Genomic DNA, 12,795 nt, shown 5'->3' with positions numbered 1-12,795 from the left:
TCTCTTTGGCTGCTTTTAATTGAGCTGCTCATATTCGCACTACAGTATGCCTTTTAAACATGTATTGTATACCCGTGGTGTTTATTTGTATTATTTTATTATCTTTGTTTTGTCATGTCTGTCGTAAAATGCCATTATATATGTGTTTTTACTGTATGTATTCCTAAAAAGTCTTTTCATTTGTTTTGTAAAGCACTTTCAATTGTCGCGTACAGAAAAGTGCTATATAAATAAACGTGCCTTGCAGCCAAACCTGACATGCTCTTCTCTGTCATACCCTGACCGCAAATACCTCATTCCTTCTGTCTACTTGTATCCGAAATGCTTCTCGTTTTGCGCTGTCCTCCCGTTCAAATGAAATCGCGGCCAATCATATTTCCAAGCTCGCGCCAGGGGGGGGGAGGGGTTACAAGGCTCGCGTCTTGTGTTGCATTCACTTGCACTCGGACATTAGAGATTTTCTCTCATAAATGTCCGATGAGCCACAACTTTTTCTTTCAAAACAAAGCTGCCAAATGGGGTGGCAGCTGGGGTGGCAAGGCATTTTTCTGAGGTGGCAGCTGCCACCCCGTGCCACCCCGTAGAACCGCCACTGGCCAAGTGTGCACATTGCAGTCATTGCACTCTCATGTCACTTCGTATTTTGCCAATATGTTTTCCTCTTGTGGGACTTAGCATATGTTTTGGTTACGCCTGTTTTCAAGAGGGTTCAGCTGAAGTCTATTCTATAATGGTGCTGCTGAGAGATTTACCCAGAACTGCAGCCTAAAGCACCATTTTCCTGTTAATGTGTTTTGACAAAGCCTCAAGCATCTTTGAACTGCTTAGATTACAGTATTGATATGCTGGAAATTAACAAAAGGCAAACAAAGCATTGATCTTTTTTCAAGAATTGACAATAAAAGTCAGATTACAAAACAATCTGACGTGTGTTAGAGTTGGGTGGTGTGTGCCAGGAGTAGGAGGGGCTGCTGCGAGTAAAGTGCACAACATTCACCCCCCCTCGAGCAGCCATTTGCACTCTGCACCTCCTTCACAGAGGACTCACCTTTCACAAGTTCAAGTGGAGTTTTGAATTAGATTGCATCTCATGGAGGTCAGGATCACCTGTGGACTGTGGTTCTTCGCCTTTATTTTGGGATGTGGGCGACTATCGGCGTTCAACCTGGACAGCACGAATGTCCAGCGGAAGAACGGGGACCCGGGCAGCTACTTCGGCTTCTCTCTCGCCATGCACTGGCAGCTTGCTCCGGAGGATAAGAGAATGTAAGATTTCAACTTTTTGATTTTAGAAGGGGTGGCATGTTTGGTGGCAGGTAAAGATAGCTACTTCTGTGACGTCCAAGCCTTAAAAACAAGTCGTTAAAATAACTTTTGTAACCATGTAATAAAAATGTCATTTAAATGTAGACGACTGTAAATGTGTTTTTACAGTGTCAGAGCTGCTACATGAGAGGAACCCCCCCTCTAAACCACACTTTTCACCTCACCCTTCAAATGTCATAAGTACTCAATTCTTCGTGAATGTTGAGCTCAGGTGTGTCGCAGCCGGTAGTCTCTTAGAATTTAGCTTTTTTACTACATTTTAGAAAAACTACAGCTTCTGAACACAACTGTATACACGCCTGTACGTTTAATTAATGGCCAACACATTGTTAATCGTTGTTGAGTTTTACTTTCCAGGTTACTTATTTGTGAGTTTTTATTGGACCTCTACAACAGCTTTTTGCACGTAACATATACGTAACAAACTCTCCCCCTCTCTCTCTCTCTGTGACCAAAATATCTCATTGAATCATTGTTGGCATTTTTATGGGCATTAATTCAGAGGGATTTCTCCTTTTGCACAAAGGCTAAGAGCCATCAAGTGGTCACTGGTTTGAATAGCATGATTATCAACAGACCTGAGATCAGAGCAGTCAAATTCTTTAAACTGTGAGTCTGTTAGACTATAAAGGACCAGTCAGAAATCAATTAACATGTTTTCCTATTTTTGTCACTAAAATACTTTAAATTGTGTTGGTGGCAACAAACAGTGGTGTTGGAATTATTCAGATAAAAGTAGCAAAAACACACTGAAAATGTATCATAAGTTAAAAAAGGTAACTATAACAAAGTAATAAAACCACCAAAAGAAAATGCACTTAAAAATAATAACATAATCTGATTTGTATTATGAGGCAAGGATTTGTAAGTAGTGTTATTAATGTTTTAGTTGGTTGAGATGGAGCTTTTTTTTTACCTGCTTTATTGTATACATGGTTGGGTAGTTTAATCCATAACATTGGTAAATATTTGATAAACCTATATGTTTTGTATATCAAAACTAAAATAAGTAAAGTTTAAACTATGGCTGTTAAGGTCTACGCACTGTGGTGACCTCAAATAATTAGTTATACAAATACAAAATGCAATTTGGACAGCGAGAGTTGCTTGTTGACTAATTACTAGATAGAAATGTCGGTTTATCAATACATTCGGAGTAAAAAGCTGGTCAATAGCAGCAGAAAGAGTCACCCACGATTAGATTTTGATTATCACAAGAGAAACTTTTGGAGGTGGCCTATTTGAAATGAATTAGAATTTTTTTTGAAAAAATTGCATCTTGTGCTGTATAAGGGACAGTGGTGGAATTCTACCACTGCGCACACACACGCACGCACACACACACGCGCACACAAACACACACACACACACACACACACACACACACACACACACACACACACACACACACACACACACACACACACACACACACACACACACACACACACACACACACACACACAAACACACAATCACACAGTGGCAGTGTGTATCCTAGTTTAAGGCTTTTTCTAAATGAAAGACACATGGTGATCAGCACAAGACCAAAGCCCCCCTGCTCCAGGTTGTAACGTTACATACAAACAGAACACAGTTGGATTATGTGATCAGAGACAAACATGTAAGTAGATAATACTTACTTGCCTCCTGTCTCGTAGAATTCTGAATCCTTTGAGTTCTGGGACAGTAAGTTAAACAAAAATAACTATTTTGATACAGAAATTGGGACTCTTGCAACTACAATAGGATATGTTTGGGGCCAGACAGTGCCTTTATTGGAGAAAAAGTGTTGAAAGGGGGAGATATAGGGGATGACATTGCCTGACTGTCCAACCACCGAGCTACCGGGCAGCCCTGCAATAATCATTTTAACACTTGTCTGACATTTTGTGGATTTAACTATTAAATCGTTACTGATTAAGAAAGCAATTGGCAGCTTTATAATAAAGAGTATATGTTATGTTCAGCTACAATCCTCATTTAAAAGTGGTCTAAAAGTATTTTAGCATTTATTTATGATGATACAAGGCAATTAGCCCTAATCTTTTGTCAAAAAACATTCTTAAAACCGTAGCTTGAACCATCAGCAACATATCTGTGTGTGCATGTTGGAGCAGGTAGACATGTTTGTTTTGCAAGTGAAGGCGCTCCAACTGCTGTTGTAGAGGTGGAATGTGCTCTTACTGTGGACTGTGTATTTGTGTATGCATATGCATCCATGTGCGGCCTGTGCGGATGTGTGTGTGTGTGTGTGTGTGTGTGTGTGTGTGTGTGTGTGTGTGTGTGTGTGTGTGTGTGTGTGTGTGTGTGTGTGTGTGTGTGTGTGTGTGCGCGCGCGCATGTATGAGTGCCTGTTCGGTGTGTATTAATGGTGCTGATGCATGCTGAGGCTGAGCACTGAGGCGTTGCCCTGTTGTCAGTCACTTGGAAGAGTGTCAGAGAGCTCAGTGTGCTTCTTGAAGCACTTCTAACCTGAGGCAGAAAAAAAAGTAGAGATACAGAGAATAAAAAAAGAGTTTATTTGCTGAAGGTGATTTAGTTCTCTAATGTGAATTGCATCAACACGTGCGCAAGTGTTGGCGTGTGTGTACTTGTGCCCCCCACCCATGTGTCTCCCACTGCTGGGTGTGTACAGTGAGTCACAATCCTTTTCCAGCCATGCATGCCAACTTTTATTCAGTCTAATATATTGCACTGTCTTTCTAGCCCCTCAGGGATGAGTTTTACATGTACCTGCAGGAGAGGGCAGGAGCTAATCGGATCCTGTATATGCATGTGTCACTGTGTGTGTGTGTGTGTATGTGTGTGTGTGTGTGTGTGTGTGTGTGTGTGTGTGTGTGTGTGTGTGTGTGTGTGTGTGTGTGTGTGTGTGTGTGTGTGTGTGTGTGTGTGTGTGTGTGTGTGTGTGTGGCATTCTATGGTTGGCCATAATTGCCAGATGGAGCTGTCTAATAAAATCAAGATCAAAATGCACGAGTGGGGCAAGGAGGGAGAAGGAGACAAAGTGAAGGGTTAGGGAAGTTTAAGAGCTTGGATCAAATGTGAGAAATGTCTGGGAGAAAGTAAATGTGTGTGTGTTTCTGAGGATTTAGATGTATCTACAGTAAAGGATAAAGGGACACACTGTCGGTAACAGGAAACAGACATGCCGACATGTTACATGTTCAACAGTAATGTCACACGCTGTGTCTAGATCTTTTTAAATGATAAAAGAGAAGATGGGAGAGTTTAAGTCAGATTTGTTGTGAGTGTACATGGCCTGTGTACAAGTATGAAAGTCTGATTTGCCCCTCCCCACTCCCACCTTCCCCTCAGGTTAGTTGAGGATATCCAACATCAAAGGAGGAAAGAAAGAGGTGATGACTGAAAGAATGCTGAGAGGAACATAAATCAGTTTTACATCTGGGCACCAAATATCAGCTGCTATTCAGACTCGCTGGGATTTGATCCTGGCAGATTGATGGAGATAGAAGTTGGGAAACAGACATAATATTTACCTCAAGATCTGCAAACCATTTGGAGGTCTAGTTGATAGGGTGCAGCTTGCTGTCGCTAAGCAACTGGCTTAGTCGACAGCCAGTTTGCTGCTGTGGGAAAAAAGTACACAACTCTCTCTATGGGATATCTCTCTGATGGTCACTCTGTCTGTGCCACTGCCACACACACTCTATTTATATTTTTCTGTTTGTCTTTCCTGTAGTGTTAGCCTGTGTGTCGGGGTTTCCTAAGCTGTTGGTGAACGATTAGATGAACAGCTGGTTCTTGGTCAATGAGGCAGCGACTGATCGGATCACTGACATGTCATGTCGGCTCTTCACTCTTCAAAAGCAATACACGATAATAATGTGTTGCAAATAAGATTATATACAGTATATCTCTCAAGATTAGTCTCCAATTCAGTTTCTTGAACAAGGCCTTTTATGATCAAATGTAAGTAAAAACACTGCCACTTCTTCCTGGAATAATGTACAGTGGGACGGGAAATTCTCCGAGCAAGTTCATATGGGGGAAATATTAAGAATATTTTAAAGGATAGACAATATAGCACCTATTTGTACAACACTCATTGGCAATCTGATGACTCTACGCTTTTTAGCTTCACTAAAATTAATTGTTAATCCGACCCCATTTCCAAGTTGTGTCTTTGCAGAGCTCTCACTGTTTATTCTCCTGGCTTCCTGTGTCTCCGACAAAAATCGTAGTAAAGGTTTGCCCTCCTGGGATTCACTGTTAGTCACACATCTTTAAAGCGATAACACATTTTAAACTCATCTTTCAAAGACAAGTAGGCGGTGTGAAAATGTGTTTTCCTGCTTAGTATGATAGTGCACCTCAAGGTGGAGAGTTGAACTCTGGGTCAAATGTCATTTCCTCCCTTAGTAGTTTAAGAAAAAGCAGCATTGGCCACACACTCGTTTGGTTAAAGGCGCAAATTACAGTGTTCTGGTTTTTGAAACAAATCCAAACCAATCCAGCGGTTCAGATTGGATAAACAGTGTGTGACTTTCTTTCCATTGAGTTCACTTGTCGTGATGTATTTTATTTAGGAGAAATGGCATCATACTTTATTTTCTCTAAAACAAATCTTAATCCATCTTCTAATGGCAGCCTCATAAGTCTGTGGACAATTTCAACCAGTCATATTGATGTCATATAAATAGATTTATTGTCGTTACTAATCCCCATTGCGCCAGCTTAAGTCAATAATCATGAAGATTTATGCTGTTACATTTAATATTGAAACGTCTCCAACATGTAGTATTTGCGGTGTTGAGTGGGTCTGCCCTACAGACATGCTGATGACATTATGCCTCAGCTCTTCACTCTGACTATATGTCTCTGTTGATTCCCTCCCAGATGCCGAGCGTATATGAGAATGCTTTGTCTAACGGCTAAAAATGGCTTTCCTAATGTCATCTGGTGAAGACAGTGTGCTGTTTAACATTAACTCTGGATGTCATCGGACAGACTGAGCAAGCCAGAGAGCATACAAGGATAGAGAGAGAGATGTGTGTGTATTGAGACTAGTGTAAACCTCCACAAAGCATCAGTTGAAAGGATAACATCCTCAACTTAGTTTGATTTACTCTGTAAGAAACCATGGGAACTGGTCGCCAATCATCAAGTCTTGGGTGTGGCACTTGCCCTAGACCTTGGTCCACAATGGCAGCCAGTATGTGTGTGTGTGTGTGTGTGTGTGTGTGTGTGTGTGTGTGTGTGTGTGTGTGTGTGTGTGTGTGTAAGGAGATAGAGAGAGAGAGCCTGGCTCAATCAACCACAGCAGACGTTTGAAAGCGGTCTTTGACTCAGTGGGGCCGTGAGGACATGGAACATCAGTTTGGTGGCGGATGTGTGTGTTTGTGTGTGTGAATACGACTGCTGTATGAGACAGTGGACTGGAATGTGTGATAGTATGATGTGTAAGAAGAAGAAATGCCAGAATGCTTCTTATTCTGAGTCCTAGATGGAAATGAGTGTCACTGCTTAACGTCCATTTGATTTAAATGCAGCTGAGAATCACTTCTACATATCCTCGTGTAGGTACCTCGGAATAATGTGTTGGATAGGAACGGAATTTATTAACCATTATACAGTAGATCAAAAGTTGTAATTGTTCAACCATGAAGCTCAACCATGAAGCTTTTAAAAATAGACATGATATCATGAAAATGAATCTGAAAAAAACATATCAGGTTGCAGATTTCCACGTTCCCCACTTTAATAATCACTTGTTTAACGGATTCCTTTGTGTTTCTGTTGCAGGCTGCTGGTTGGTGCCCCGAGAGCAAAAGCCTTGAGTGGCCAAAAATCCAAGGTGACAGGAGGACTGTACAACTGTGACATGATATCCACCTCAACGTCTTGCTCCAGAGTTCAATTTGATAACAATGGTGAGATAGCTAGTTACCTAGTCAATACGGCCATTTTAAAGACCCCTTCTCAATATTTGATTCACATTATCCTCTTTGTCTCTATTCCTGTCTCTGTGTAGAGAAAACAAACGAAGAGAGCAAAGAGAACCAGTGGATGGGAGTGACCGTCAACAGTCAGGGGCCAGGAGGAAAAGTTGTGGTAAGACTGTGTGACTGTGCGACATTTTTCACAATTTTACAGTATTTTATATTATAGTAACTTATGGTATCTTTAAGTCAGTTGATTGAAGAAATAGTTGTCGGATTAATTGGAAATTGCAATAATCTTCAGTTTCAGCCCCACCAATACCTTTCAGCTTTCAAGGGTATCAGACATGCAGTGCTCGGTGGGAATACAGGGAAAAACATTGAACATTTTCCATTAACAGAACAGACATGAAAGTTGTGTCTTTGATGTGTCAGTCTTTCAGTCAAATAAGGCGTATGCCATGAAACTCTGAATAAAGCAGACAGAAAATGTTTGGCTACAATCAAAGGTGTGGTCGGTAAGTTTGAGAAACCGGCTCGATGCACACTCTTTGTTATATTCCATGGAATTCTCTTAACATCCCGATAGCAATGAATATCTGAAGTGCTTTGACAAAAAATCCATAAAAAAATGTCATCTGTGGAAGCCGTAGTACTGTAAAAAGCACGACCAATTTTTTTAGCCGGCCCGGCCAAAATAACTGGATGGCCTACCTGCCTGTCAGCCTTCCATCTGTGCACAAACTTATCTCGTGCCCTCATTGGTCATGTGCGCGTTCGTGTGTGTTGGAGGAGGGGCTCTGTAAGGAAGTGGCAGATTTTTTCCGGTTGTGTATTTTCAAATTCTAGCGCACTNCTTTACTGTGAGAACGAGGAGCAAGTGTGCACATTGCAGTCATTGCACTCTCATGTGCTAAGTCCCACAAGAGGAAAACATATTGGCAAAATACGAAGTGACATGAGAGTGCAATGACTGCAATGTGCACACTTGCTCCTCGTTCTCACAGTAAAGTGTGTTTACTGACATCCTTGCCGTTAAAAAGTAGAAGCAGAGACAATAGGCTGTGAGAGAGAAGAGGGAGAATCATTCATGCTCAGTAATTTGTCAATATATTCATTTTGACAGAAATGTCAATTCCTTTAACCAGTTGAGCCGCAAGTCTGTTTTTCAGGCCTCAGGCTCGAAAATGACATTCCAAGAACAATTGACTATATCTTCACTTCTAAAAGGGGAAAATGAATCATCTTTTTTCTCAAAGCAATGATAAACCTGTGAGTTGGATGTAGAAAAGTCATAATCAATATAGAACTTTGTTATTTTAAAGAAATTCAGATTGAACATAGTAAAAAAAAAACATTACTTATAGTGAAAACCAGTGGGTGTAGTGGTCGTTGGACGCGGGGGATCGCCGTCCCCCCATTTATTTCGAGCCCCCACTTTTTTGAAGCATGATTCTTTTTGAATAGTCTAATAAATATAAATCATTGCCAGTGTTATCAGTTGCAAGTGTGTATTTGTTGTAATAATGNAAGTAAAAATACTATGCTCTTGAAATACTCGCGAGTCTTATCAAGTATTAGGTCCTCTACATTGACGTGGAATTGTGACGCACTGTGATTTCTCCGACATTTTGCCTACATTTTTTCTCAAATCAGAATTACTACTAGTAATCTAAATGTACTTCAATATTAAAAGTAACTAGGAATCATGTGATAGATGACTCGCGGATCTTTTCTTTTATATTTATCAGAATTTGTGTTGGTATATGCTTTCTCACTTACCATAACGTTTTTATGTGTATGAGATTTGCGAGTAAATGTTGAGCTATTTTAGTAACCAGTATACGCTTCAATGGTGGATATCTACATCGGAATTGGAAGGAAGGGCAAGTACAATATTTGCTTATAAAATGTAGTGGAGTAGAGGTATAAAGTCGCCGTAAATGTTAATATTCACGTAGATGTAAAGGTCTTTGGCGGTCGAAAATAAATAGTAAGTAGAAACTTTTAGTAAAATGACTTAGTTATCTGTTGTCGCTATGGTCTGAATGATCTCATCCTTTTTTTTTTCATCCTGCTACACAGTGTATTCCCATACTAAATCGTTATCCAGTAACATTTATATACCTTGACAGATCTTTACTTCTATAGACATAGAACAACTAATAAAAAATAGCCTGAAACAGTCTCTGTCGAAGAGTTTCTGCAGTCATGTGGGAACCTGTCCATAACTCACTCACAAGTATTCAGGTACAATTTGACCTTGAAAGCGGGATAGGTCATTCACTCAGAAACACTTATTTTGTTATATCCATGGAATGCTCTTACATCCCGATAGCAATTCATTATTAATGCTTGCAATAAATAATTAAAAAATTATCTGTGGAACGTGGCGCTGTAAAACTTCTCGTCGCCAACTTATCTCGTGCCTCATTGTCATGTGCGGCCTTTCTGTGTGTTGCGAGGAGACTCTGTAAGAGTTCTGAAGGAAGTAAAGGACAGATATTTTTCAGCTGCGTAGTTTTCAAATCTATTGCGCTCAAGCCTGATTTCCACATATCTACCGTACCTACTTTAAACGCATCCTATTCCCACGTCATCTTTGATTAGTTTTTAATCCTTTAAACAAATGCTAATATCATACGAAAAGAAATATGTTTTGTCGAGTCATCACACACTGTCCCTGCTGACTGCGGCATGAGTCTCAGTCAGTTGACGTAGTTCAGCTTTGTTGACTCTTCTCAGTCCCTCCCCCCTCTCTCGCGCTGGAACGGTGGTTTGTAGTTCTCATGGGAAATTGCCTGAGCTTTCAATTTGCATGAAAAGTCAGCACTTAATGAGGATTTTTGTCATTTTGTTTTAGCAGCATATGAATCAACAGAGTGAAGAGGAGTAACAGAAATCCCAAATGTTATTCTTTGGCGAGGCTTCTTTAAGGAAATGTCAACCTTTTTGTTACCACAAAGACAATCATCCAGTAAAAAATCAATCTCCAGAAGCAATAATGCTAATGTGTGAAGAGAGGACATGTCTCTGTCCGTTGCACATAATTTCCCTGCCAACGTTTTATGTAAATATAGTTCAGTTAACACCAGTGGTGTAGTGGTCGTTGGACGCGGGGGATCGCCGTCCCCCCATTTATTTGGAGCCCCCACTTTTTTGAAGCATGATTCTTTTTGAATAGTCTAATAAATATAAAATCATTGCCAGTGTTATCAGTTGCAAGTGTGTATTTGTTGTAATAATGAGGAAAACATAATACATTTCACAGTAATTGCGATAAAAACGTAGCTCAAGTATGTATGCAACTTGATTTGAAGCGTGTGTGTGTGTGTGCGTGTGTGTGTGTGTGAGGGGCAGCACTGTGTGTGTGTGTGTGTGTGTGTGTGTGTGTGTGTGTGTGTGTGTGTGTGTGTGTGTGTGTGTGTGTGTGTGTAGGGTGACCAGGTGTCCCGCTTTGTGCGGGACTGCACACACAGCGTTTTTATCATTTGTCCCACGTCCCACAAATTGATATGTCAATATGTCATATAATATGTCCCGCATTTGAGTGACAGACGCGCAGAAAGGGCGGCTCGGTTCAACGACAGCCGGCACCGCCCTTTATTATTATATTTTTTAAACGGCATCATGTAAGTTGCGCTGAGAGGTGACAGAGGTCCACAGAGGTCCAAAGTGTACCCCCCCCCTCCGTGTACCCCCCCGTTGACAGTTTCAAAGTGACACAGACACATTGGATTAACCTGTGGATTAATCTTCAGCAGCGTTTCTATCGTTTTAATGCCATTGAACACAACTTTTGATCAGAACAACAGCATAGGTAAGAATTTCTCCCGTGTTTGCTCCGTAATGCTACGTGGTGTGATGTCTGGTTTTGCTTCCCATGTCGCGAGTTCTAATCGCTCAGTGATGATCTTTATATGTCTGGAATCTGTGGAATCTCAGCTTGCTAATCGATATCTTGTTTGTGCAGATCCGATAAGTAATAAGGGTATTTTACCTTGAGTTCTGTGCTAATTGCGTTAGCATTTTTCGCTCAGGGCTAATTCAGAGCCTTTGTTGTTACCCTTTTGTTTCGTTTAGAAAGCTGAGTTTCTTCCCGTTAAGTGAGTCTGACACATTCATAGTTAATTCAATGTTAAGAAGACCTCATAAGCTGTTTCTTGCAAGATGTTGCGTTTTGCCCCCGCCCGCGGGGCCGTGGGGTTTAACTGGTTTTAAATTATCAGTCCAGATTTATTGTGACCTAAAGTGCAGAGACAGATAAAAACAGAGATACAAGCACATTATTTTGAGAATAATATATGAGATGTCCAGCAGTTTGTTTGCAATACATTAGCTGGATTCTACAAACCACAAACCCAGAAATCCCAAACTAGAAATTAGTCAAATTTAGAGTTAACAATCCTTTCTTCCTCAGATCCAAGATGATTTTCAAGGCATTTGATGAGATGCTGACCCAAAGCCTGTCCCCACAACACAGCATTTCAGCAGACAACGCCAGCTTTGTCTTCACTTTGAGAAAGAGGGCAGACAAAAAGGGAGAGGGGGAAAGAACCTTCCCACATACAGTACAGTATAAAAGGCACGAGTAATGGCACAAGAGGGGAATGCAGAAAGAGAGAAAGGGCAGGGGAATGTGGTTGAAATGCAGGTCTTTTACTCACTGAAGTCTTCATGTTCTCCAGTTAAGATCAGATTTGTGATTCAAAAAACAGAAGATTACCCTTGATGTTTCATATTAGATTTTATTAATAGATAAGGATTTTATGTTTGAACACAAGAACGGGCTAATTGAATCAGAGTTTCAAAACTGTTTTGGGCCAGTCACATGTTTGATAGATGCCTTAATAAAATTACTCTATCTTATATAAATCTCTCTTTGGAAGGTATTGGAATCTCTAAATCATGTAGTTTGCCTGTTGACTCTTGCATTTTTGCTGTGGTTTTTCCTGTCCAGTTTGGGTTGTCCCAGTTCTAGGTAAGCAGCCAGCGGGACATTTAGTGATTGATGGTTCTGTCTGTAGAAGGTCAGGAACAGGAATCGGCCTTATCACTGATAAGAGCGGCGAGGTGAGGTATGTTATCTCACAGTTGATTTGTTCTCTCACAATAAACTTCCATACTCAATGTGTGTGAGGAAACATATTGACACAATGACAACAGTAGGACCCCTAATGAATTAACCTTCATATCACACTTGCTTTGTCTGATGTTGGCTTCTACTAGTGGTTTTAACGGCAGCCTAAAATCATTCTTGATTGTGTTACTTTCCTTAACCTCAACACCACTATCTGTCAACATAATTATCCCCCTTTTCTTCTTGTCCTCTACAGGCCACCAGGGAAATAAAGGTCACACATTTTGCCTGCACATAAACTGATGAAAAGGCCACTGCAGCTAGAGTTAAGAATTTAATGACGTTCAGTCGTGATTTTATGGTTAAGGCACAGTATATTTTGCGTAGATACCAAGAAACAAAACAGGAATTAACTACGGATGATCCGAAAGTAGTTCCCAACTACCTTGAATAAACAAAGAGTATAGATATGATGCTTGAGAACAG

General features: G+C 40.6%; 2 protein-coding genes across 2 annotated transcripts in view; one reads left to right on the top strand and one right to left on the bottom strand.

Annotated features, from left to right (window-relative positions):
• Positions 1 to 1,015, bottom strand: part of LOC104944359 (integrin alpha-6-like) — a 10,421-nt gene extending 9,406 nt beyond the window's left edge. Inside the window, exon 1 of the mRNA XM_010769888.1 lies at positions 928 to 1,015. Coding sequence (XP_010768190.1) covers positions 928 to 1,015 — 88 coding nt within the window. The remainder of the gene's footprint in view (positions 1 to 927) is intronic.
• LOC104944358 (integrin alpha-6-like) lies at positions 1,008 to 12,581 on the top strand. The gene is made up of 5 exons (XM_010769887.1): positions 1,008 to 1,266; positions 7,093 to 7,220; positions 7,322 to 7,417; positions 12,190 to 12,307; positions 12,566 to 12,581. Exons 1-5 carry the CDS (start codon positions 1,091 to 1,093, stop codon positions 12,579 to 12,581), a joined length of 534 nt encoding a protein of 177 aa, XP_010768189.1. The 5' UTR covers positions 1,008 to 1,090.
• Positions 12,582 to 12,795: the final 214 nt, after the last annotated feature.

Source organism: Notothenia coriiceps, unplaced genomic scaffold (genome assembly GCF_000735185.1).
Source record: "Notothenia coriiceps isolate Sejong01 unplaced genomic scaffold, NC01 NC01_scaffold00007968, whole genome shotgun sequence".
Lineage (NCBI taxonomy): Eukaryota > Metazoa > Chordata > Actinopteri > Perciformes > Nototheniidae > Notothenia > Notothenia coriiceps.
This window is presented reverse-complemented; position numbering and strand designations above follow the sequence as displayed.

Bases quoted from the DNA above. Each gene is read 5' to 3' on its own strand.
- LOC104944358 (XM_010769887.1), top strand. From the start codon at position 1,091: ATGGAGGTCAGGATCACCTGTGGACTGTGGTTCTTCGCCTTTATTTTG. The intron at 1,267-7,092 runs GTAAGATTTCAA...TTTCTGTTGCAG, and splicing joins GCTCCGGAGGATAAGAGAAT to GCTGCTGGTTGGTGCCCCGA. The intron at 7,221-7,321 runs GTGAGATAGCTA...GTCTCTGTGTAG, and splicing joins AGTTCAATTTGATAACAATG to AGAAAACAAACGAAGAGAGC.